Source organism: Bombyx mori, chromosome 23, assembly GCF_030269925.1.
Source record: "Bombyx mori chromosome 23, ASM3026992v2".
Taxonomy (NCBI): Eukaryota; Metazoa; Arthropoda; class Insecta; order Lepidoptera; family Bombycidae; genus Bombyx; species Bombyx mori.
The window spans coordinates 20,797,057-20,822,176 of record NC_085129.1 but is presented as its reverse complement, the minus strand read 5'-3'; the positions used below and the strand labels follow the sequence as shown (position 1 = coordinate 20,822,176).

At 42.4% G+C, this 25,120-nt stretch overlaps 1 protein-coding gene across 1 annotated transcript in view; it reads right to left on the bottom strand.

The window, feature by feature from the left end:
- Window positions 1-25,120, bottom strand: part of LOC101744120 (putative fatty acyl-CoA reductase CG5065) — a 27,745-nt gene extending 2,625 nt beyond the window's left edge. The window contains exons 1-12 of the mRNA XM_004925935.5: window positions 24,817-25,120; window positions 18,288-18,424; window positions 17,071-17,164; window positions 5,333-5,499; window positions 5,015-5,105; window positions 4,222-4,367; window positions 3,432-3,541; window positions 3,191-3,262; window positions 2,436-2,556; window positions 1,422-1,544; window positions 843-962; window positions 362-513 (exon numbers count right to left, since the gene is read on the bottom strand). Coding sequence (XP_004925992.1) covers window positions 362-513; window positions 843-962; window positions 1,422-1,544; window positions 2,436-2,556; window positions 3,191-3,262; window positions 3,432-3,541; window positions 4,222-4,367; window positions 5,015-5,105; window positions 5,333-5,499; window positions 17,071-17,164; window positions 18,288-18,424 — 1,333 coding nt within the window. The 5' untranslated portion in view covers window positions 24,817-25,120. The remainder of the gene's footprint in view (window positions 1-361; window positions 514-842; window positions 963-1,421; window positions 1,545-2,435; window positions 2,557-3,190; window positions 3,263-3,431; window positions 3,542-4,221; window positions 4,368-5,014; window positions 5,106-5,332; window positions 5,500-17,070; window positions 17,165-18,287; window positions 18,425-24,816) is intronic.

The following is a 25,120-nucleotide window of genomic DNA, read 5'->3' as shown; positions in this document are numbered from 1 at the left end:
GTTATTTGTGATCTTTGAGAAACATTTTCGTTTTTTTTATGATTGAGGGATTACTGGTGGCCCGGAGGCCTTCCCAGTTTTACAAGGACAGGTGGACGAGCAAGGGCTCAGCTGGGAGGGGTGAGACTTGCTAACAGCTACCCAAGCGCCTCCATGAGAGACCTATAAACTCAAGAGTAGCTTCGCGAATGAATCTACTGCCGGATCAGCTTAGGTTAGGTTGCACGTCGAACTTTTTGCAGGACCCGATAAGTACTGACTACGCCTGATGTTGCTTACCGGACGAAAACCGGTGTTTTCAACATGGTATGGAGAATGGCTATATTTTCGTATAAAGCTTAAAGATCTAAGCACTACTAACCGCCAGCGTCCACTTTGTAGTCCCTCCGTTCTCTCGTGTTTAACCTTTGTCGGACTGTCTGCGCGATGTCAGATTTGAAGTCCCACTGGTTGTTCGTGTAGTATTCGAAAACTTCGAATCCCTTGTTTATGCGGCGCTGGACGCGCATCAATCTGTAATTCATGATAACGAACATAGATGGCGTTAGTCGGTGAACTTTTAGCGTTCCTTCGGTAATAGATGGCGCCTCTTTGAAGTGAAAACTTCTTTAGTATCGTTGTGATTCGAAGGTCGATGAAACGAAAAACAGTACAGTAAAATGAGACATAAATTCATAATGATGAGAATCTTTGTGGGGGTGAGAAATAATAATGTTAGTTTTAAATGCCCAGAGCAGCGGGCGGGTACAGCTTGTTGTCCAAAATTTCCATTTTGGTTAATCGATGATGTAATGTGTATACGCCAAAATAATTTCATCAAGTTAATAATGAATTGAACTCACACTGGCTTATAGCCGAGACAGAAGAGCAGTATATCGATGAAAACAGCCGGAATCCAGTGGAAGAAGAACACGCAGATGTTGTGGTACAGCCTGGAGTGTTTCATTGAACCGCCCGGGTACCTGGGAGAAATCGACGCCACTTACTTATTACGTTATACTACGTTATATTACGGTAGGACGTCTTGTGAGTCCGCGCGGGTAGGTACCACCACCCTGCCTATTTCTGCCGTGAAGCAGTAATGTGTTTCGGTTTGAAGGGCGGGGCAGCCGTTGTAACTATACTTGAGACCTTAGAACTTATATCTCACGGTGGGTTGCGCATTTACTTTGTAGATGTCTATGGGCTCCAGTAACCACTTAACACCAGGTGAGCTGTGAGCTCATCCACGCATCTAAGCAATAAAAAAAAATCTACCACCGGATCGGAAACGCGACCCACTGAGAAGATCCGGCGAGAAACTCAGTGGGCGTTCCGGAACTCCACTCCTCACCCCACTCTAGTCAAAATAACCTCTACTACAATTCTTTCAGGCTTTTGTTAAGGTCCCTAATGTTTTTGTCGCCCCTCACTGCACTCACCACACGACTCCGTTCAGCGGGACCCTGTTCATGATGATCTCTCGTCCAGCATCAATCATCTCCGACCACGTAACTTTGATCTCGGCCGACGAAGTGAAATTGATAACGCTCGATTTTTTGTCTCTGCGAAATTAATACGAGAAATGCATTTAATAAAATAAAATAAAAAATAATAGTTTAAAAAAAACTAAAACAATACGCTCTTATAGAAAATCCCACAAAAAAATAGAAAATAAATCTTAATAAATTTGAATTAAAAATAGTGTAAGAAAAAATGATTTTATTGTAAAAAAAGCGTGTGGTGCATGGTATCAGTAGTTATAAATATTTTATGAACAGATACGGGTAGAAGGGTTATTTTGATAATATCCCGAAAAGCATATTTTTTTAGTTTTTTTATACTATTATTTATTTTTCATTTATTAGTTGAATTTCAATTTTTTTTTGTTTTAGATTTTTTTTTTAATATTGAATTGTCATCGGTCCTTAATAAGTATACCAAATTTCGAGTTAATCCGACGTTTTGAAGGGGGTCAAAATCATGTTCAAAGATTCCGTTACATACTAACATACAATACGTCTGAAGCCAATAAAAGCGTATTAATAACAATTAATTGTACAAACATTTTGTTTGTTATATATTTATTTATAGACGTAAATAACGAAATCACGGTCTGGCGATGTGTCCTCGAAGATCCTTGATTGATAAGTTGACCATTACAGGTCCCAGTAGGTTGAGCTGAGTGAAAACACATTGGTCGTCTGATGAAATGCAATTTAATCTTTTTTTTTTATCTCCTATCCTAGTAGCCTCGAAGGGTTGTACTAAATTCGCAAAATTAGTAGGTGAGCTCGCGGGGCTCAAACCTGACGACGTTGCTAACACTAACCCTATACCCCTAGCTAGAGCAGTACTTCGCAGAATCTACCACCGGATCGGAAACGCGACCCACTGAGAAGATCCGGCGAGAAACTCAGTGGGTTCTTATAATGAGGAGTATTATTATACTTTACCCGTAGTGAATATAGTTCCAAACTCCGATCATGATTCCGTTTATAAATACGTCGACAGGTAAATAGTCGGCGTAGCTATTGCTCTTGCAATACATGCTTCGAATGACTCCCTTCCCGGCGCCTGGTCAGATAATGTAATTATAACACACCTTTTGTATAAAGCTTAGAGAGAGAGAGAGAAAGAAAGAGAGACATGGACATGTGATGAGACGAAATGACAATAAGGTTGTTAAGAGAGTTTTAACTATGAATGTGGAAGGATATAGAGAAAGAGGTAGATCTAAGAAGAAATGGATGGATTTCGTGAAAGACGATATGTGTAAGAGGGGAGTGAGCGAAGAAATGGTATATGATAGAGGAGTGGGGAAGGAGAAAACATGTTGCGCCGACCCCAAGTGACTGGGAGAAGGGCAGGAGAATGATGATTAAAAGTTTTTTTTACAGTTTTTCATTGTAATTACCTAGTTACCTAAGTTTATTGTCAAAATAGCAGCTAGGGACTGGATGTGAAAGGCAAGAGACCGAAAAGAATGGGGTGTATACGAAGATAGCTACATTCAGCATTAGACGGACACGGAGAAGAGAAAGAGATTATCAATCTGTGACGTGAACCATTCATCCGTGACCACGGCAACTGTATAATAATGGAAACCCCGGAAATGACGGAATGATTATAAATAAACCCGCGTTCAAAGCTTTGGGCTTTAATTATGTCTATGACTCGCGTAGACAATGTAGACGACTGGTAAGTTTACCTATTAATAATCCTGTCGGTCCATTGATGTTGTCGGTCCACCCTGGAATCGGTTCCTGCCAGATTGGGATCACTGGAATAAAAAAAAACAAAAACGTTAAAAATATAATAATTTATCCATCTGTTTAAAATTATCTAACGTAAACCATTCTTGATAATTCTTGATTGTTCGTTAGAAACTTTATCTTATATAATACAAACCCATTATGGTTGGAGGCACGTTATGGTCATTGAATACTCACCAATTGATGGTCTCAGAATCATCACCGGAATGTGATCCATGGCTTCGACCGCCAGAGCTTCGCCGAGTGCTTTCGTGAAAGCATACGAATTCGGCAACTTGTTGAGGATTCTGTAAGTTGTTTAATAGGTTCTTTAAATGCCTTGATAGGTGGAGAAGATGGCGTAAGTAAAGTGGTTTGTATGACTAATACCAGGCCGGCAGTAAGTGTCGCGGCTTGTGTATTAAAATATAGTTTTCTAGTTTGTAGTTCATTCCTAGGTGAATCGATTCTTACGTTTCATTCTTTATTCTATTATCTGGTGCGTCTCCTGTGGTATAATTTAATTTGATCTAGATCAGACCGTTAGTTTTTGAGTTATCCATAATAATAATAATGCGTGTTTGATTGTCTCCGACTATTTTGACGATATGTTCATTTTAATTTGTTGTTGTAGGGTAGATTGGGCTCTTTAGAAACATTTGGGTTCGTGGTCCACCCCTACCATTAGCTAACCGCCTTGGCGCGGAAACTTCACGTATAAGCTTCTACCCTCTGCTTAAAAAAATTGTTACACACATATTTTTAAATGGCTTTTTACCAGAACATATGACTGATCCGATGGTAGATAGTCACTGTCGATTATGAAGGTAAGCAACGCCAGGGTCACAGCCAAACCTTTACCTCTGGGTACTCTCTCTAAGCTTTGAAGAAGAACGTGTCATAGTGCTCAGAAAATACCGTACAAAATCCATTCCATTTCATTTAGTGTCCAAAAGTCAGGTCTTATTCAGATAAACTTGCCACTCACTTGGGAGTCATAGCAGCGATTGTTTCCTCGTCCATCCATTCCACAGCTTGGATGACCTGGTGAGGGTCCGCTGGCGGAGGATATGGCTTCTCCTCTAGAAGTTTCTCATGGAGATGACAGTATGATGTTGAGATATGGATGAAAAGCTGTGGAGGGAACGAAACATTGTCAATTAAAAAACAATATTATACTGTTGTATTTGCGGCATGTTACTTGTCGTCTGTGTGATGAGAGCTTAGAACAGCTCCATCTCAACTCTCTCCCGCTCACAAGAGGACTGAGACATTCTCTGAGTATGGGCTGCAGCGTACTATGACTTCTATACCAGCGCATCTTGATAGCTAACCGAAATTTGACGGGTATTTTAAGTCGGCACGGATCGGTACCACCACCATAGTTCTACCGCGAAGTCATTTGTTCTAGTTCGAAAGATAAAAGGGCCAGTAGGATTTAAACCTTGGAGCTTATACCCCGGCGGTATTCGCGCTGTGATATCCAAAAAGCTCTGTTTCTGCTGTCAAAACTAGACCCCGGGCATTCGAAGTTTCATCCAATGTAACCTTATTGGGTATTGGATTGTAAAAGATTGAAAAGAGTCATCAGCATTGGCATTGCTTCTAGCGTTGCCGATGTCCAAGAGCAACAGGAACAACTCAGTCTCAGACCTGGGCTTGTTTTTCGAGTCTCGATTTCAATTTAGCAGAAGGGCATTGAGAGTGAATAGTATGGTCCTCCAGTCAAGACGTTAAGACTTGCGATTTCCCGTGCGTCTGACCTTCCCAAATAAGCTCACCTGCAATTTCTTACACTCCTTCGCCAGTTCCACCATCAGCTTAGTACCTCTTACGTTCAGGAGTACTGCCTTTTTTAATTCTTCGTCGAACCTGGAAATTAAAGGATTTCGCAATGAACAAATTCAATTTCGACTTCCACGATGTAGGGATAATTTCGTTTTTAACAAAAATAAAACTGGCGCAATTGTTATCTGGGTAATCACTGGTGGTGGTGCTGATCGCATCATTATCTTGTCTGTTTCATGGGTTTATAGACTCCAGTAACCCTAAGTCAACATCAGGTCTTGTTATCCTACAACCAGGGCAGCAAAACTCACCTTATAGTTGCAGCTGCGTGAATTATAATATCCACATTCTCAACCAAGCTCTGTCTGTCTTCTGGACTGATGGCCAGATCGGGAGCGCTGGCATCGCCGCTCACCAAGCAGACCTTCTTCAGGAGTCCCTGAACACCTCCGCGCATATTCCGGACTTGTTCGAAGAGCTGGAAATAAAATTACACGCTAAAACTAACTGTCTTTGTCTAACTCGGCGGTGCAGTGATTAGCGCCTCTGACAGTTGCGCTGAGGGCTGTGGATTCGATTCCCGCATCAGGCAAACATTGTTTGATGAACAGGTTTGTTTGAACATCGTCTAAATGTTTCTGTTTAAGTATGTCGGAGATACCACAATATTAATACCATCGTCTGAAATCATAGGGGCGAATTGGGTGATCGAACAAATGAAAACGAATGTCAGTTCTTAGGACGGAGGCACCGCTCTTCAAGAAGGCTGGTTGGTAAGTGTGATGCCGTCTACGCGCCTCCATCAGCTAGGCTCTGTCCTAGCGCGAAGTTAGCCGAGTTCCGACGACACCGCGATCGTGCTGCCATCTCTCGGGAATCGTGCTGCGTTTCGCTTAGCTACCAAACTAATGAACGTCTCCGACATGTATACATTTAAATGTATTTGAGTATGTATGTCAGTCTCTGGTGCCCATAACATCATAATTTCCTATTCTAATTTTGGGGCCGGATGACCGTGCGTGATTTTGTCCCAGCTACTATCCATATATTAATACGTGAAGAAAAAACTTTTATACCCCTTTTTATGAAAATTGCGCGGACTGATGAGTATGAAATTTCCCACACTTATATAGAATACCTATAGATAAGGAGAGCAGAATGCTAAGATATTTTTAAATTATGCATAAAAAATACATTAAATATCATTTAATAAAAAACATTACACACACTGCCATGTATTTCACACACACACGCATGCACACTATTTGTTTATTGTCAAACTTTTCTTATTGTTTAAAGTCTTTGGTCAAATTGAGAATAGTTTAAATATTATTTGTCTGTATTAATATTTGTCTAAAGTGTAATCTTGGGGAAATCTGTGATTACAGAAGTATATTAGTCTTTGACAATAGAACCATAATAATGTTCAAATTTATAATTTCAATTAATTATAGTCGAATCTCGACTACCGGTGAACCCGTAGTCATTATTATAATACCTATGTAGTTTTAAGGGATCCTAATGAATTAAAACGGTTTATGCAACTATTGTTATTATTAAAGTAGACAAAACCGGTCAAATTACGGCACGAACCTCGCTTATTTGTACATACATATCAAAAATATAAATTTCTTGACACTGGCCCTAGCAAGAGCAGTGCTTCGCAGAATCTACCACCGGATCGTAAACGCGGTCCACTGAGAAAATCCGGCGAGAAACTCAGTGGGCTTGAAGGAGATAATTATTGCGTTCAGAGCGCTGTCTCGATCGTAGACAAATTGTAAGACCCTTAAGCCTCAAGAACATGAGTCTCTCGGGCGGATTCCCGCTATGAGTCAACAACGGCTTACTGATGGTAGGACCTCTTATACTCACAAGAGGTCCTACCAGTAAGCCGGACTCCCGCACGGGTAGGTACCATCACCCTGTCTATCTCTGCCGTGAAGCAGTAATGCGTTTCGGTTTGAAGGGCGCGGCAACCGTTGTAACTATACTGAGATCTTACATCTCATCTCTCAAGGTGGGTGGTGGCATTTACGTTGTAGATGTCTATGGGTTCCGGTAAATATTTAGCACCAGGTGGGCCGTGAGCTAGTCCACCTGTCTAAGCAATCATAAAAAAGCCCAACTCCTAGATCAGTAATATTGTAAAATTTCAACGCGTTAACACCTAATCGTTGTTCGCGCGAGGGTGAGGCAATGCCGGGACACGAAACTAGCCTTGAACTGGATTTCGCCACGGCGTGTCGCAGTCGCTAGCTTCATGGCGTGACGTCACTGAATGACATGTTGCTTTGTTATTTACTCTCATATTAGCGGGAAATTCGCACACAGAAATAAGATTTTTTTATTGCTTATATGAGTAGACGAGCTCACAGCCCACCTGGCTTTAAGTGGTTACTGGAGTCCATAGACATCTACAACGTAAATGCCGCTACCCACTTTAAGGTATGAGTTCTAAAGTCTCGGTATAGTTACAACGGCTGCCTCATCCTTCAAACCAAAACGCATTACTGCTTCACGGCAGAAATAAGCGAGATGGTGGTACCTACCCGTGCGGACTCACAAGAGGTCCTACCACCAGTAATTACGCAAATTATAATTTTACGGGTTTGATTTTTATTACACGATGTTATTCCTTCACCGTGGAAGACAATCGTGAATATTTGTTACGTACGTATTATATTTCATTAGAAAAATTGGTACCCGCCTGCGGGATTCGAACACCGGTGCGTTACTAAATATTAATGCACCGGACGACTTATCCTTTAGCCCACGACGATCTAGAAAGTCTTAGATCTCTAAAAATAGATTCAGTCACAGTGTCTTCGGATTCGTCTGTCCCGGAGTCTACTAGACATTCCGGCGCCTTAGTAAGAAGATCGAAAGAGAAATCGACATAATTACTTCAGTGCGCCGCGTAGGTCACCGGTGACCTGTATACCAGTCAACGTATTAAAACAGAATACACATTAAATAGAAGAAAAAAAACGTAACAATAATAAAATCCATCTTTTATTTATTCTGCCGCCAAACTTATCGGTTATATCCGCAAAAATAATATAATTATTGGATCGTCATTTCGACGCGCGTGCAAATTTTCAAGCTGATCAGACGTCCTGAGGTCAATGGGTTATAAATTAAAGCTTCGGTTAACGCAGAGCCCGTTTCAGTTGCGATTAACCCACAGACACAGCCCACTGAGTTTCTCGCCGGATCTTCCCAGTGGGTCGCGTTTCCGATCTGGTGGTAGATTCTGCGAAACACTGCTCTTGCTAGGGCCAGTGTTAGCAACGCTTCCGGCTTGAGCCCCGTGAGCTCACCTATACGTCAAGGCGAAGTTGAAATAGCCTCTCAAGGCTATCAGCAGAGGTATGAAAAAAAAAGCCGCGAAGCCTTAATGTCTTATTTAAATGTGGAAACAGCTGTTAAACAGGATAATGGGGGTCCCGATTCCATATCTCAAGGTGACGTTACGCTCTCTGGTCTTGCACTGAAAAAATCTCTTCATCGCTCTACGCAGCCTTTCTCAAAGTGGGTAATAACGCCCCTTTATGGGCGCTGCTAAAGTGGGACGGTAAGAGACCCAGAAAAAAAATGGGGGTGTAGTGTAGAGGTTTAGGACGCGATTTGTAATTTCATCTAGGAGGAATCTTTGACACCGACTAAGGTCTCGCTATAGTGATTTTTTAAGTAGGTGAAAAAAAGGGGGCGCTAAACAATAATTTATTCTCAAAGTGGGTAGGAGACAAAATAAGTTTGGGAACCCCTAACTCTAGATCTAGAGAAGCCTGCAGCTCGACTGCTGTTAATTTTCCGAAGTCCCACCCACCAGACACGTGAACGCTTCGCTTCGCAGTTGGTCAACACAAGAAAAACCAGCTCGGAACCTATCAGACTATATCGCGCAATAAACCTTATCATTACAACATCGAAACTCGGAATTTAATTACCATTAATTCGCTTGTTTTGCTGTCGGGGCACCTAGCCGAACTGATAACTAGCGTTTCAAAGAGTGAAAGTGTTTTCGAAAACGACCCTGGGATGCGCGCTGACGTGACTCAGAACCCGCCTCTCGAGGTAGCTGGCTGTGCTTACCAGTGTTCATGTCCATGAGCTCCGAAGAAACCAGGTGGAACATAAGCTACTCTACCTATATGAGCAACAAACAAAATTACGGCACGATCTATTTCTCGAATGAAACTTTTTATTATTTTTTATTTATTGCTTAGATAGGTGGACGAGCTCACAGCCCGTGTGTTAAGTGGTTACTGGAGCCCATAGACATCTACAACGTAAATACACCTTGAGATATATGTTCTAATGTCTCAAGTATAGTTACAGCGGCTGCCCCACCCTTCGAACCGAAACGCATTACTGCTTCACGGTAGAAATAGGCGGGGCGATGGTACCAACCTGTGCGGACTCACAAGAGGCCCAACTACTAGTAAAAATACGTAATAGAGGATCGATATATGGACGGTTCGCGTTCAAAAGGTTAATTAAACAATAAGATCGCCACATTTAAAGCCAATAACGCTTCCCGATGGCAACGCAACATAAAGTCGATTGAGTAATTACAAAGGTATTTTTTTAATTACACAAAAACCCGCCGCAGCTGTGTCATAGAACACGCATGTTTGATATTACAAAATTGCGTTATCCACTTTGACTAGTTTTAAAGTTTTAATTGTCGATTGATTACGTGGGCGCACCGTAATGCGGCGGTCAATTGTTTTTGCTGATTCCGGCGAAATTTCGCTAGTAAACTTAGACGTAATCGACTGTCATCAGACAATGTTATAATTGGCCACTCTGGGAAGTGAAGAAGTCGACATAAGCGTATAGAAAATTGGGAAATTGATCATTTGGGACGTGAATAAAGTGGATATTTTATTGGTGCGTTTTTAGGTTAGGAGTTGTTCGAAATACTGCTAGCTGTGCCCGCTACTTCGTCCGCGTATGATTTAATAAAAATTGTTTTTTTTTCTTTGTTTTTTTTTGCATTTTTAATTTAATAATTAACGTTCTTTTCCGTTATTCGTATTATAGGGACCTTGCATTACATTACCTTATTTTTATGATAGTTTTTAGAAATTTTATGAAATAGAAGTAGCCTAAATTACTACTTATTACCAGATATCTTCCAGTGAAAGTCCCGTCAAAATTGGTCTAGCCTTTCTGGCGGAGCAGTATGGCTTCCGAGAGGGCCGCTCAACGGTAGACGCGATCCTTCGCGTGCGGGCCCTCTCGGAGGAGGCCGTCTCCAGGGGTGGGGTGGCTTTGGCGGTGTCGCTCGATATCGCCAATGCGTTTAACACCCTGCCCTGGTCCGTGATAGGGGGGGCGCTGGAACGACATAGAGTGCCCCCCTACCTTCGCCGGCTGGTGGGTTCCTACTTAGAGGACAGATCGGTCACGTGTACCGGACACGGTGGGATCCTGCACCGGTTCCCGGTCGTGCGCGGTGTTCCACAGGGGTCGGTGCTCGGCCCCCTTTTGTGGAATATCGGGTATGACTGGGTGCTGAGAGGTGCCCTCCTCCCGGGCCTGAGCGTTATCTGTTACGCAGACGACACGTTGGTCGTGGCCCGGGGGGGGAGTTTTGCTGAGTCTGCCCGTCTTGCTACGGCTGGGGTGGCGCATGTCGTCGGCAAAATTAGGAGATTGGGCCTCGACGTGGCGCTCAGTAAATCCGAGGCCATGTGGTTCCACAGGCCCCGGAGAGTGCCACCTGTCGATGCCCATATCGTGGTTGGAGGCGTCCGTATCGGGGTCGGGGTGCAGTTGAAGTACCTCGGCCTCATTCTGGACAGTCGTTGGACCTTCCGTGCTCACTTTCAGAACCTGGTCCCTCGTTTGTTGGGGGTGGCCGGCGCGTTAAGCCGGCTTCTGCCCAACGTCGGGGGGCCTGACCAGGTGACGCGCCGTCTCTATACGGGGGTGGTGCGATCAATGGCCCTATACGGGGCGCCCGTGTGGGGCCAGTCCCTGGCCGTGGGGGTGGCGAAGCTGCTGCAACGGCCGCAACGCACCATCGCGGTCAGGGTCATCCGTGGTTATCGCACCATCTCCTTTGAGGCGGCGTGTGTACTGGCTGGGACGCCGCCTTGGGTTCTGGAAGCGGAGGCGCTCGCCGCTGACTATAAGTGGCGGGCTGACCTTCGTGCCCGGGGCGTGGCGCGTCCCAGCCCCAGTGTGGTCAGAGCGCGGAGGGGCCAATCTCGGCGGTCCGTGCTGGAGTCATGGTCCAGACGGCTGGCCGATCCTTCGGCTGGTCGTAGGACCGTCGAGGCGATTCGCCCGGTCCTTGTGGATTGGGTGAATCGTGACAGAGGACGCCTCACTTTCCGGCTCACGCAGGTGCTCACTGGGCATGGTTGTTTCGGTGAGTTCCTGCACCGGATCGGAGCCGAGCCGACGGCAGAGTGCCACCATTGTGGTAGCGACTTGGACACGGCAGAGCATACGCTCGTCGCCTGCCCCGCATGGGAGGGGTGGCGCCGTGTCCTCGTCGCAAAAATAGGAACCGACTTGTCGTTGCCGAGTGTTGTGGCATCGATGCTCGGCGACGACGAGTCGTGGAAGGCGATGCTCGACTTCTGCGAGTGCACCATCTCGCAGAAGGAGGCGGCGGGGCGCGTGAGAGACGCACAATCCCGCCGCCGTCGAGCGGGGGCCAGGGAGGCGGATCTCGCCCAAGCCCTGGCCCTCTAAGTGTTTCGGGTCCCCCTCACATGTCGGTCTGGGGACCGGCGAGGGGGGCCTAAGAAGACGACGTGCAAGCTGCTCTGCACGCGTTTTACGCAAGAGCATCCGGGTGATGGAAGGCCGGCTATCCTCGACCCATGCTGGTTCTGGCCCAGCGGGGTATTCCGTAGGGTAACCCACTCTAACCGGCGCCATCTAGGCGGGCTTCGGACAGTCTGCCGACCGAGAGGGCTGGTGGTCGTGGCGCCGACGACCGCCAGTCCGGCGTCCCGAGGGGGAGGGTGATGGGAGAGATGTGCTCCGCACTAAACACTTCACTTTCCCCCCTTTGCCTTTTCATGAGTTCTGTCTCATGCGAGGTTTGGACGTTGGTTGTTGAGCGACAGGAGGTTTTAGTCAGTTCGACTCTGACATACCCCGCCCAGTATCCCCAGAAAAGGGCGGAAGTCCGGCGATTTCCTCCTGACCAAAAAAAAAAAAAAAAGCCTTTCTGGAGATGAGACGGAACAAACAGACAGACAAAAATTATAAAAAAAATCTATTTTGGTGTGTGTACCGTATATACATTCATATGCGAAAAGCGGTTATTTTTAATATTAAAAAGGACATTAATTTTATATATTTACTTATTGATGCTAATATCAAATAAAACGCTTCTTTAATTACAAAGATAAATGTCGCGTGTTAACCGAAATGTCGCTAAACCAAATAGCAAGTAACCTTTCACGCTTTGATATGATTAAAATTACATTTGCTTCAGAGATCATAATCCTCCACAACGCCGGAGCGGTAAAGGTCTTAAAATAGATTTTATTCGCACAACATGCGCGCTTCCTAACTTCCTACTTCGATTACTACTTCGATTGAAGAGTCAATTTTTAATACGTCATAATCAAGGTTGTACTTATTAAACTATGAAGTCACTTGCAGGACTTGTCTTGCATCTAAAAACGTATCCACAGTAACCGCGATATTGGAGAAATACAGTTTACTTGTGATTAAGTGAATATGAAATTTGCGTGAATTTTGTTTTATTGCTTCGATCTGCGGACGAGCTCACGGCCCACCTGGTGTTAAGTGGTGACCAGAGCCCATAGACATCTACAACGTAAATGCCGTAACCCACATTGAGATATTAGTTCTAATGTACCAGTAAATTCTCTGTCTCGTTGATTGAAATTGATTTAAATTCACTCAAAGCTGTTTCTAGTTTCGGAAAGAGGAGGTTTATTATTAGAGGAAGAGGAAAGGGATGGATTGCGTGAAAGACGATATGTGTAAGAGGGGAGTGAGCGAAGAAATTATATATGATAGAGGGGTATGGAAGGAGAAAACATTTCCGCCGATCCCAGGTGACTGGGAGAAAGGCAGGAGAATGATTATATTATGAGGTTTATTGGTATTCCATACTTGTGGTTCCCCTTTTTGCTTATTAATTAAAGTTCCTGAATAGACAATGAAAGTTTGCGATGTTTTATCAATCGTTGCGGGCTCACAACCTTAGATACTTTTTTTTGTGAAGCACTGCTCTTGCTAGGGTTAGTGTTAGCAAATTCTCTCAGGTTGAACCTACCTCTGGTCGAAGTTCGGCCATGATTAATTTAAATTATAAGTCTTAACATGGTTCTATTCCCACATTTCTATAATAATCAATGTTCTATAATCACAGATTTCGCCAAGGCTACACTATAGACAAATAATATTAAAGACAAACAATATTAATCTATTCTCAATTTGACGACAGACTTTAACAATAAACAAAAGAGTACCTATATATGCGTGTGTGTGTATCACGATACATGTTAGTGTGTGCAATGTTTTTTTTATTGATTTAATGTATTTTTTATGCATAACTTAAAAGAATTTATTAGCATTCTGCACTATCTACTTTTCTTTATAAGTGTGGGAAATGTTATACCCAGTGAGTGCAATCTTCAAAAAATTATTTTGCATAGAATGTAATTATACACACACAAAAAATGGGAATCTCAAACTCTCATTAGTAAAAACAATAAGTTCTATTAAAATGCAAAGTTGACCGTAGAGGATGTTATAAAAACAAAATTGCAAACAAGAATAAAATAAAATTTTGTAAATTAAAATAAAAACATAACGATAAAAAAGAGGTAATTTCGAATGGATTTCATAAATTTTGCGAGTTAAAATAAATAGTGTTGAATTAACGCTTCCACTTACTATATTATCGACCTCATCTTTGGACTAATTCTTACTACATCTACCAGGTATAATGGCGCGTGCAGAACCCACAGAAATCGAGATAATTACTTGAGGGCGTCATGTGGGGCACCGGTGACCTACACGGCTGTCAAAGGGTTAAAACCCTACACCCTGTATACTCTGCGCTGTTTAAGTTGGAACATGACAAAACTCATGAATTTCCAACCACATGCGACTATTTCATATAACAATATGACTTGAAATACGACGAGCTTGACAAATTATTGTCTTTAAGCGCATTAACCGACTGAGTTCCTCGCCGGATCCCGGTCATCGTACTCGTCGAACCAGTCGCTTGCGACGAAGGGCTCCGTGAGTAAATTAACCCACAAACACAGCCCACTGAGTTTCTCGCCGGATCTTCTAAGTGGGTCGCGTTTCCGATCCGGTGGTAGACTCTGCGAAGCACTGCTCTTGCTAGGGTCAGTGTTAGCATCTCTCCGGCTTGAGCCCGTGAGCTCATCTACCCGCGCGTAACTGGAATATCCCCTTGCTAGCGAATTGGTAGGAGAAAAACGGGCTCATTTGTATTTGGCTTCATTTTTGAACACCAAAATACATTGTCGATTAGGAGCTGAGCGACCTTGACCCCTGACGCTGGCACTCCATGATGTTAAGTATTAAAGTTTTTTCGGGTTTTAATTAACGAAATTAAGTTATTCTCTTAATTATCAACTGACTTTATGCAATTAAATTTAACAAAATTGTAGCTTCATCGTGGACTTTTTTATTTTGTTTATTAATCCGACGGTTTCTTCTATTTTAAACAACTATTTATCCTTAATAACAGTGAGCATGCAGCCCGGCTGGTGTTGAGTATTTTAAGTTACTGGTGCTTTTCTAAAAGCTATGGAATATGCTTCTTCGGATGAGGCTCGAGGAGAGAGTACTTAGCTCTAGGCAGAAACTTGGATGTGCCCGGCATCAGAGCCATATCCCATGACGAAGCGATGTTCGAAGAATATTTACTGGTGGTAGGATGTCTTGAGAGTCCGCATGGGTAGGTACCACTGTCTGCCTATTTCTACTACGTTGCCAGTTGAATGAATAGTATAGCTGATTTACGCATATAATTGAGACCTTATTTACGTTGTAGATGTCTATGGGCTCCGGCAACCACTTAACACCAGATGGGCCGTGAACTCGTCCACCTATCTAAGCAATAAAAACATACAAACTGAGTCTGTTTCACCACTACCGATCTGCTGGTACACAATTGTGTCTTATTAATTAGTGTTTGTAATTGCCTAACTTCATTAGTTCTAGATTAGGCATGCGACCTAGTATGCGACGAATTAGGCCGTGGGATTGAATCCGAGGCGCCGAATGTTTCTTGTGAAAGCATTACGTGTATTGCAAATTTATAATGAATCATTATCGCTTTTAAAATAGGCTATGCTGTTGCGTAGAACGTGATTTTTTTTTTTTACTATTCAATGGTAGCCTAAGGAGGTATTCCAGATACGCGCGGGTAGGTGAGCTCGCGGGCTTAACTCGAGAGAATTTTCTAACACCAGCCCTAGCAAGAGCAGTGCTCCGCTGAATCTACCACCGGACTTCAATCACGACTCACCGAGAAGATCCGGCGAGAAACTCAGAGGATTGTCTGCCTATTTCTACTGTGAAGCAGTAATGCGTTTCGGTTTGAAGAGTGGGGCAGCCGTTGTAACTATACTTGAGACCTTAGAACTTATATCTCAAGGTGGGTGGCGCATTTACGTCGTAGATGTCTATGAGCTCCAGTAACCACTTAACACCAGGTGGGCTGTGAGCTCGTCCACTCATCTAAGCAATAAAAAAGAAAAAATATATAGTTTAAAAAACTAAAAAAATACGCTTTTATAGAAAATCCAACTAAAAACTAGAAAATAAATTTTAATAAATTTGAATTAAAAATAGTGTAAGAAAAAAATATTTTATTCTACAAAAGCGTCGTGTGCTTTTCAGGATATTATTAAAATAACCCTTCTACTCATATCTGTTCATAAAATATTTATAACTACTGATACCAAGCACCCCACGCTTTTTTTTCTAACAATATTTTAAATTCAAATTTATTAAAAAAAAAACTAGCTTTTAGTTGGATTTTCTATAAAAGCGTATTTTGTTAGTTTTTTAAAACTGTTATTTATTTTTCATTTTTTAGTTGAATTTCAATTTTTTCATTATTTTTTTTTTATATTGAATTGTCATCGGTCCTTAATAAGTATACCAAATTTCGAGTTAATCCGACGTTTTGAAGGGGGTCAAAATCATGTTCAAAGATTCCGTTACAAACATACATACGTCTGAAGCTAATAAAAGCGTATTAAAAATGTGTTCGTGGTTGAAGTTACTTGTCGAACTATTCGAAGACCTTGACCGGATTGTCTAAAAGCGAAGGGGGAACCCAAAAGGACATGTCTGGGGTGATAGTGGCTGTCCCTTACCGCGTTTTCTAGGTCGGGGCATTGCTTTCGTTAAATTTTACACGTAAGACCAGTGCAACCCAATTGTATTGTTGCATCACACTTCAATCCGATTGAGGTTAAAAAGGATGCTACGTAATTAAAATATAGGATTCACATAGTTTAGGGTACGTGGTTTCGGCATAGAATAATATAGAATATCCAGGCCACTGAGGGACTTACCGGAGAAGAGACAGAAGCTTTCTTGAATATTTTAGGAGCGTACTCCGATCGCCAATCGGCATTTACTTGAGGCAGGGCCTTTTTTTTATTGCTTTGATGGTTGGATGAGCTCACAGCCCACCTGGCGTTAAGTAGTTACTAGAGCCCATAGACATCTACAACGTAAATGCGTCACCCACCTTGAGATATAAGTTCTAAGGTCTCCAGTATAGTTACAACGACTGCCCCGCCCTTCAAATCGAAACGCATTACTGCTTCACGGCAGAAATAGGTAGGGTGGTGGTACTTACCCGTTCGGACACACAAGAGGTCTTACCACCAGTAAAAAATCGAAGGACGAATCCGAAAGGACATGTCTGGGACGACAGCAGCTGTTCCTTACCCCATTTTCTAAGTCAGGGTATTGCTGCGTTAAATTTTACACGTAATACCAGTACTTTATATCAGAATCGAGAAATATAGTGACTTACCTCTCCATTAAACATTTCTTCTAGTCTCTGTTTCGGGTTTTTCGACTTCTTCGGTCGGACCAGGAGTATTATCTTCTTCACATCGTCGCATTTCCTGTAAATCACAAGGATATATTTATACATCTGGTACTGATGAAGCCTAATGTCTACGTCCAATAACTGTGCACCCGGGTAGACGGCACGATGACTTTCGTAGGGTGACTAGCAAGGTATAGTCAGTGGTGTGAGTTAGGAGAGGCCTATTTCTATCAGTGGACCGCTACTGATGAACTATTGAAATACTGGACTTGAAATATTGGAGGTCACAGGAGGCTGCAGCGAACGATAAGGCAAGACCTATGTCCAGCAAAAACCCAAGATTTTCGGGAAACAGACAAACAACAACTCCAAAAGATCTCCATTTTTTATTCTATTACTGTTCGGCAGTTAATCTTTTTCTCTATTTACTGTCTTTCGTCAATATACCGGATTCTACTGTTTCATTATAAGTATTGATAATCGGTAGAGGTTCCATCAATCTGAAACGTTCATTAGATTTTTTCATTTAAGCCACGAAGCATCATGCGCGTATGCAAATACAACAGAACAGCTTTAAAACATCGGCGTATTTCAACTTTAATGGCGTTACTTAATTATCTATCTATCTATCTCTTAGGTTTATGGCGTTTCCTTTTAGATTTCGCCAATGTCAAGTGTATTTAATACTCTGCTTTATATAGCGGGCTTCGTGAACGAGCAAGGTCACAGATATTCACTAAGAATTAAGTGAGTAGCTAAGAATGTTTGATGACAGGATCTCTGTTGATTTACCTAAAACAATATACATACAATATACATACAATATACATACAACATATATATACAGGGGTTAGTTCGATAACAGACAGACAAACTACAGCTTAATATTATTATGGTTAATGAATGAACTAAGAATATAAACGAAAGGGGAGTTGACAAGGGAAAGAAGAGATTTGAGATCAATGGGGCGAGGAATATCAGGAGGAAGGAGATCATAGAGGGAGGAAGAGTATATAAGTTACTTAATTCTTAGGGTTGAGGAACAACTGGCAAGTGGAAAGAAAAAGATGGCGGGGCGCATTCCAATGCCTTGGTCTGATTAGGTCCGCACCACCCTTAATCCCACCGTCTAAGATTGTGGAAAACGTAAGCGAATAAAAATGTTTCATGAACTTTCCTGCAAATTTCAATTTGTATACCTTAGCAATTTCTCCACCAGGACCTTTCCCATGAAACCCGTTCCTCCGGTGATCAAGACCGTCATGTTACTGAAGCTGGCCGCTATGCGATCCGGCATCGAATCCACCTCCTCCGCTGAATATCCTTCGGAAGACATCTGTCAACAAACCGTTACTGTAATTAGAAATGATAGTATTAAGAATTTGCCGTCTGAAGAGCATATGGGCGATCGGCGATCTGGTCTTATCACTTCGACTTTAGCCACTGCAATGAATTTCATAGCTATAGGTTATCTACTTGTCTTTGAGTGAGGTGAGAATTTTCTGGAAGCAGACCGAAAATTGGACGTCACACTCGACCCTGACAGATTCATTGTACCGCGAGATTTAAGATTGAGATGTTTTACAAAAAAACCACTATCCTCCACTTCAAAATGGAATGATGAGCTTAGAAATAGGAAATACTGCCGGCTTGTAACATATTCTGACAAGACAATGGCGCTTTGAAAGAAAATACTAGGAAAAACACAGTTAATATGAGCGCTTTTGTGAGTGTTTTTAACCGTTCTAGGTAGACGAGCATACGGCCCATCTGATGGCAAGTGGTTAGTGTCACGGCAGCAATGCCAGGGGCACAGCGAAGCCGCGGTCTGCCGTAAAGCACACTAATTATTACGCTTATATATTTTATCCATTCTTGATTTTCTACGTTTGATATTTTTTTCGCGGAAATGGGTAATCGGATTCACGATTCGTCTAGTGTTAAGTGACTCTTGGAAGTCGAAATCTCAATTATATTGTATAACGGGTACCATTCAGAAAGAGCAGAAGAAAGAGATTGGCTATTGGCGCTTACACTTGGACTCCCAGAAAGGCCTTAAGAAAAATCGCTACCTGCCTACGGAATTTGAACACCGGCATGTCGCATCGTCCGACACTTGTCCGGCTATCTTATCCTCTAGGTCACGACGACATCAAAAACATTAAGCATAGACTCTTAATAATCCACAGCAAGTTTTTGCACGAGATATTTCGTCACAATATCGTCTTTTGTATCGCGTCTTTACGTCATCGTCATTGAACCACGATTCGTCTTTATTCCAATTATAAAACGGAAAAAAACTTACATCCTCTGTTATATAAAGACAACATGTTTTTGTTAAAATTACACACAACACAATACGAGATGGGGTTTTCAAATGAATACACTTCTAAGAATAATGGATTTATTGTAATTAAATATAATATGTGAACAGTCATTACGCTAAAGGGATCGCGCGGTTGTGCCTTCAAGGTTTTTATTTATTTGGGGTCGAGACATTTTTTATTTTTTATTGCTTAGATGGTTGGACGAGATCACAGCCCACCTGTGTAAATGCGCCACCCACCTTGAGGTATGAGTTCTAAGGTCTCAAGTAAATTTACAACGGCTGCCCCACCCTTCAAACCGAAACGCATTACTGCTTCACGGCAGAAATAGGCAGGGTGGTGGTACATACACACGCGGACTCACAAGAGGTCCTACCACCAGTAATTACGGAAATGATAATTTTGCGGGTTTCATTTTTATTACACGACGTTATTCCTTCACCGTGGAAGTCAATCGTGAACATTTGTTAGTACGTATTTCATTAGAAAAATTGGTACCCGCCTGAGATTCGAACACCGGTGCATCGCTCAACACGAATGCACCGACGTCTTATCTTTTAGGCCACGACGACTTCAAAACTGGTTACTGAAGGAGCCCGTAGTCATCTACAACGTAAGTGCGCCGCCCACCTTGAGATATATGTTCTAAGGTCTCAGTATAGTTACAACGGCTGCTCCGCCCTTCAAACCGAAATGCATTACTGCTTCACGGCAGAAATAGGCGGGGCGTTGGTACCTACACGCGCGGACTCACAAGAGGTCCTACCACCAGTAATAATTGAATCAGGGTTCTACATCGTGCCGGTTAACACGACCGGTGTTCGAATTCCGCAGGCAGATACCAATATTTCGATATACTAATATTTCTATAATGAAATACGTACTAATAAAGTATATTAAAGTAAAATAAAAAAATTGGTATTAATGCAGTTTTTTTCCCTACCTATTTATTCGTGGTAACTTAAGGGGCTATTCCAGCTATGCGCGGGTAGATGAGCTCACGGGCTCAACTTGAGAGAGTTTGCTAACACTAGCCAGAGCAGTGCTTCGCAGAATCTACCACAGGATATTAACATACGGCTTATATTGTATAGAGTAGGTACTTGCGTGTTAAATTTCAGCTCTGAGAAGCTGATCTAAGTTTGAGGCGTTATAATACAAAGTAGGGATCTGGTCTGGTAATTAGACATACCACGAACAGAAGAGTTTCTTTTTTTGTTTAGATGCGAGGACGAGCTTACGGCCCATCTGGTATTAAGTGGTTACCGGGGCTCATGGGTAAATGCCACCACCTATCTAGCTGAGTTCTAAGAACTCAGTTTTTACAATACAATGGCTGCCCGATCCTTCAAACCGAAACGCATTGCGCTGTTTCAAGGTAGAAACAGGTAGAATTTCCTTCTCACTATTCACGGTTTTTTTGTTCTTTTTCTTCGAGCAGCGAAGTTGATGAAATCTCCGCGCACTGAACGAGCCTCCAGCCACAGGATTTCGCAATTTTAGAATGTACTAACTCTCGAAACGTGATGTCGAATTAATCGGATCGAGCTGTGGCTTCGTCTCGCTATTGATTACATCCTTGCTGCCTCCAGCATATTCGGGATTAGGATAGATACTGTCAGTGTAGAAGTACAGTAAGCAAACACCGTAACTGGTTAATCCTTTATTTTAACACCACACAAATACATAAGTAAATGGATGCAATGGAACGTAACGTTAATACATTTTTACGTGTTCCCGAAAACGCGGTACAAAAGAGAAGGAGCTTATCCTGACAGAGTGATCGTTTTTTGACAGTTGACGTTAAGCTCCATTCGGTGCGTTCATTATAACAGTCAGGTAAGGTGGCAGGGTGAACAGAAAGCAACGCACGCTTTTGACAATATTTAGAGAAAAAAAAAACCTATTTATTGCTTAGATGGGTGGACGACCTCACAGCCCACCTGGTGTTGAGTGTTTACTGTAGCCCATAGACATCTACAACGTAAATACACCACCCACCTTGAAATATAAGTTCTAAGGTCTCAAGTATAGTTAAAACGGCTGCCCTACCCTTCAAGCCGAAACGCATTGCTGCTTCACGGCAGAAATAGGCAGGGTGGTGGTACCTACCCGTACGAACTCACAAGAGGTCCTACCACCAGTAATTACGCAAATTATAACTTTGCGGGTTTCATTTTTATTATATACACGATGTTATTCCTTCACCGTGAAAGTCAATCGTGAACAATTGTCGAGTACGTATTTCATTAGAAAAATTGGCACCCGCCTGAGATTCGCACACCGGCGCATCGCTTCAACACGAATGCACCGGACGTCTTTATCCCTTAGGCCACGATGATTTCAAAGACCATAAACTCATTTTGCCCATACCTAATCACTGGTAACTTAAGGGGCTATTCTAATTCGCTAATCTGTCAATTACTTATCCGATCCAGGCGACGGGGCAACACAAAGTCGCCGTCGCCGGAAATATGACTTGTCGGATCCCCTGGATCCACTTTCAGTGCTTTTAGGTTCCTAAAGCACCGGTCTCCGTCTTCGTCGAACTAACCCATAGACACAGCCCACTGAGTTTCTCGTCGGATCTTCTCAGTGGGTCGCGATTCAGATCCGGTGGTAGATTCAGCGAGGCACTACTTTTGCTAGGGCTAGTGTTAGCAAATTCTCACAAGTTCACTAATCCGTTCGGGCATAGCTGGAATTTGCTACCAGCGCTAACTATTGCACCACCGAGTCGATCAAACTTTTTTTTTTTTTTTTATTGCCCTTGTAGGCAGACGAGCATACGGCCCATCTGATGGTGAGTGGTTACCGTCGCCCATGGACTAACAAGGTTTGATCTTGCAGACGATTTACAATGACCACAGACACCTTAAAGTATTCCAAAAATATAGGAAATAATGTAATGAAAACTCCAGACGCTAATCTATACTAATATATAAATCTACAGTGGTTTTTACGGACGTACCGTTATAACTACTGAACCGTGCATCCGATTGACTTGAAACTTGGTATCCAAGTAGAAAAAACATGTACTTAATGGATAGGCTAATATTTAAATGAGTGTTGGACTCCCTACACCAGTTGCGGGGGCGTTAATGATGAGAAGCTTTGTGGGGGTGAGAAGTAATAATGTTAATCTTAAATGCCCAGCGAAGCGGACGGGTACAGCTATTAGTAGAAATCATAAAAATAGATTTAATTTCGAAATATACATTCTAAATGCATTAAACGCTGTGGCAGTTGCGACTAAGATGTTTCTCTGAATCTAAACTCAAAATTTTCCACTAAACAAAGACTATATATAAAGACGTATGTATTGTACGTTGTTAGATGCAACACGAGTTAAATAAGTGACTTCATGCTATAAGCAATCTATTGAACCTTGTTATTTAGGTATTTAAATACTCGATTTTTTGCAAAAACAATGCTCTACCGGTTTTTCCCCGCTTAAGCCGGTGAATTAACTCATGATCGATCTTCAAGAAGTGCTATAGTCCATTATGAAGCATAATGTTTAAGCCTGAACTGTGTTAAAGCTGTCCCATTTTTTCCCTACCTATTTTCTGGTAGCCTAAGAGGCTATTCTAGTTACACCCGGATAGGTAGGTGAGCTCACGGGCTCGACCTGAGAGAATTTGCTAATACTAGTCCTAACAAGAGCAGTGCTTTGCAGAATCTACCACCGGATCGGAACCGCGACCCACTGAGAAGATCCGGCAAGAAACTCAGTGTGTGTGTGTGGGGGATATTATCATTGAAATAGTGTTTTTGACTTTTTTTTATTATAGGTTTTTATGATAGGACCTGGATAGGATACTGGTGGTAGGACCTCTTGTGAGTCCGCACGGGTAGGCACCACCGCCCCGCCTATTTCTGCCGTGCAGCAGTAATGCGTTTCGGTTTGAAGGGTGGGGCAGCCGTTGTAACTTACTTGAGACCTAAGAACTCATATCTCAAGGTGGGTGGCGCATTTACGTTGTGGATGTCTATGGGCTCCAGTGACCACTTAACATCAGGTGGGCTGTGAGATCGTCCAACCATCGAAGCAATAAAAAAAAAACCGCGGATACGAAGAACAAATAACAAACCGCGCAATGTTTTTTTTTTAGGTTACGTAGATTTGAGGCGATCGTTGTTATGTTTCTGGGAAGCACGTCAAACAATCACGTAGCAGGCTCCGTTTTAGACAAGTTAGTAAATTCGGAATACGTCAGCTAATGTGACATGTGTGTGTGACAAAATTGCACCGGTTTGAACGTCCTTGGCTTGCTTAAAGACCGGTTGGTTTGTAGGAAGGGATCTTGTCTTCTTAAAAACGATTTATTTATTCATTCACTATTTGACTGACTCGGCGATGCAGTATTTGGGGAAACTGACTGCTGCGTTGAAGGTCGCGATTTCGATTCCTATATCGAAGAAACCTTTTTTTTTTTGCTTATATGGGTGAACTAGCTCACAACCCACCTGGCGTTAAGTGGTTACTGGAGCCCATAGACAATTACAACGTAAATGCGCCACCCACTTTGAGATATAAGTTCTAAGGTCTCAGTATAGTTACAACGGCTGCTCCACCCTTAAAACCAAAACGCATTAGTGCTTCACGGCAGAAATAGGCAGAGTGGTGGTAGCGGTAAACTGACAAGAGGTTCTACCACCAGTAAAAACATAAAAAACATTCGTGAGATTAAGTATTTAAGTTTATATTTTTAAACGTATATAAGTATGCTTGGCAGTCTCTGGTATTCATACACAGGGAATCCTTAATTAGGGCCGGATTATTGTTATTTTGGATAAGCAGGGTTCGCAAACTTGGCTTGGACTATATAGTCGTGAAGCAATGGAAAAAATAACCTCAACTGTCCGAACCGTTATTATGATCAAAGCTCTTATGTGATAGCTTTGGTATAGCATCAGAGATCCCGTTTGAACTTTGATTAATGTACTCCATCCGAATAGAGCAAGCAGAGATTTATACCGGGCGCCTTGCGATTCAACAATTACTACTGCAGTATTGCAGTACTGCAGCAGCGAGGGACTGTATCGACGGCTACTCCATCTTTCGAACCAGCCCTTAAGAGGCGACAAAAAAAACCTAAGAACATAGCAACGCACAAAATTTTCAATATTGCGCTAACGAATTTTATTACTGTCGCATTGAATTTGCAAATCTGTTATATTCGGAGATTGCTTTGTCAACATCAGAACTGTCATAAATCTCACAAGTAAACGTAATCTCTTGAATTTCCATGTGATATACAGATGAGCTAAATACATATATACACTGATTAGGAAATGAATAACCGGAAGAAAAAAAACGACTCGAAAGACGACAGTAAAACTCAATTGGGTTTTGGGTTGTTCTTAAAAAATATATTATGTTTCCATAAAAACTCACCGCGTATACTTTATGATTTTTTTCTCGATATTTCTGTAAATTAACTCCACGAAACACGTTTGAATCGAACGAGTGTAAGTATGGAACTAAGCAGCGTACGCTTTGATGGTCGCGTTACAAAATGCGTCTTGCATTATACGGCCGTCTGAAGCATTTGCGAAACCGAAAAATATTTCGTAAGACTGTAAATGCGTGCCTCTGTTTAACCTACAAAGCGCATGGCGTGATGATAGAACTGCCAACCTGCCCGTGCAACTTTACAATCAGCAAACCCACTTTCTTTACTGGAGGTATTACCTCTTGT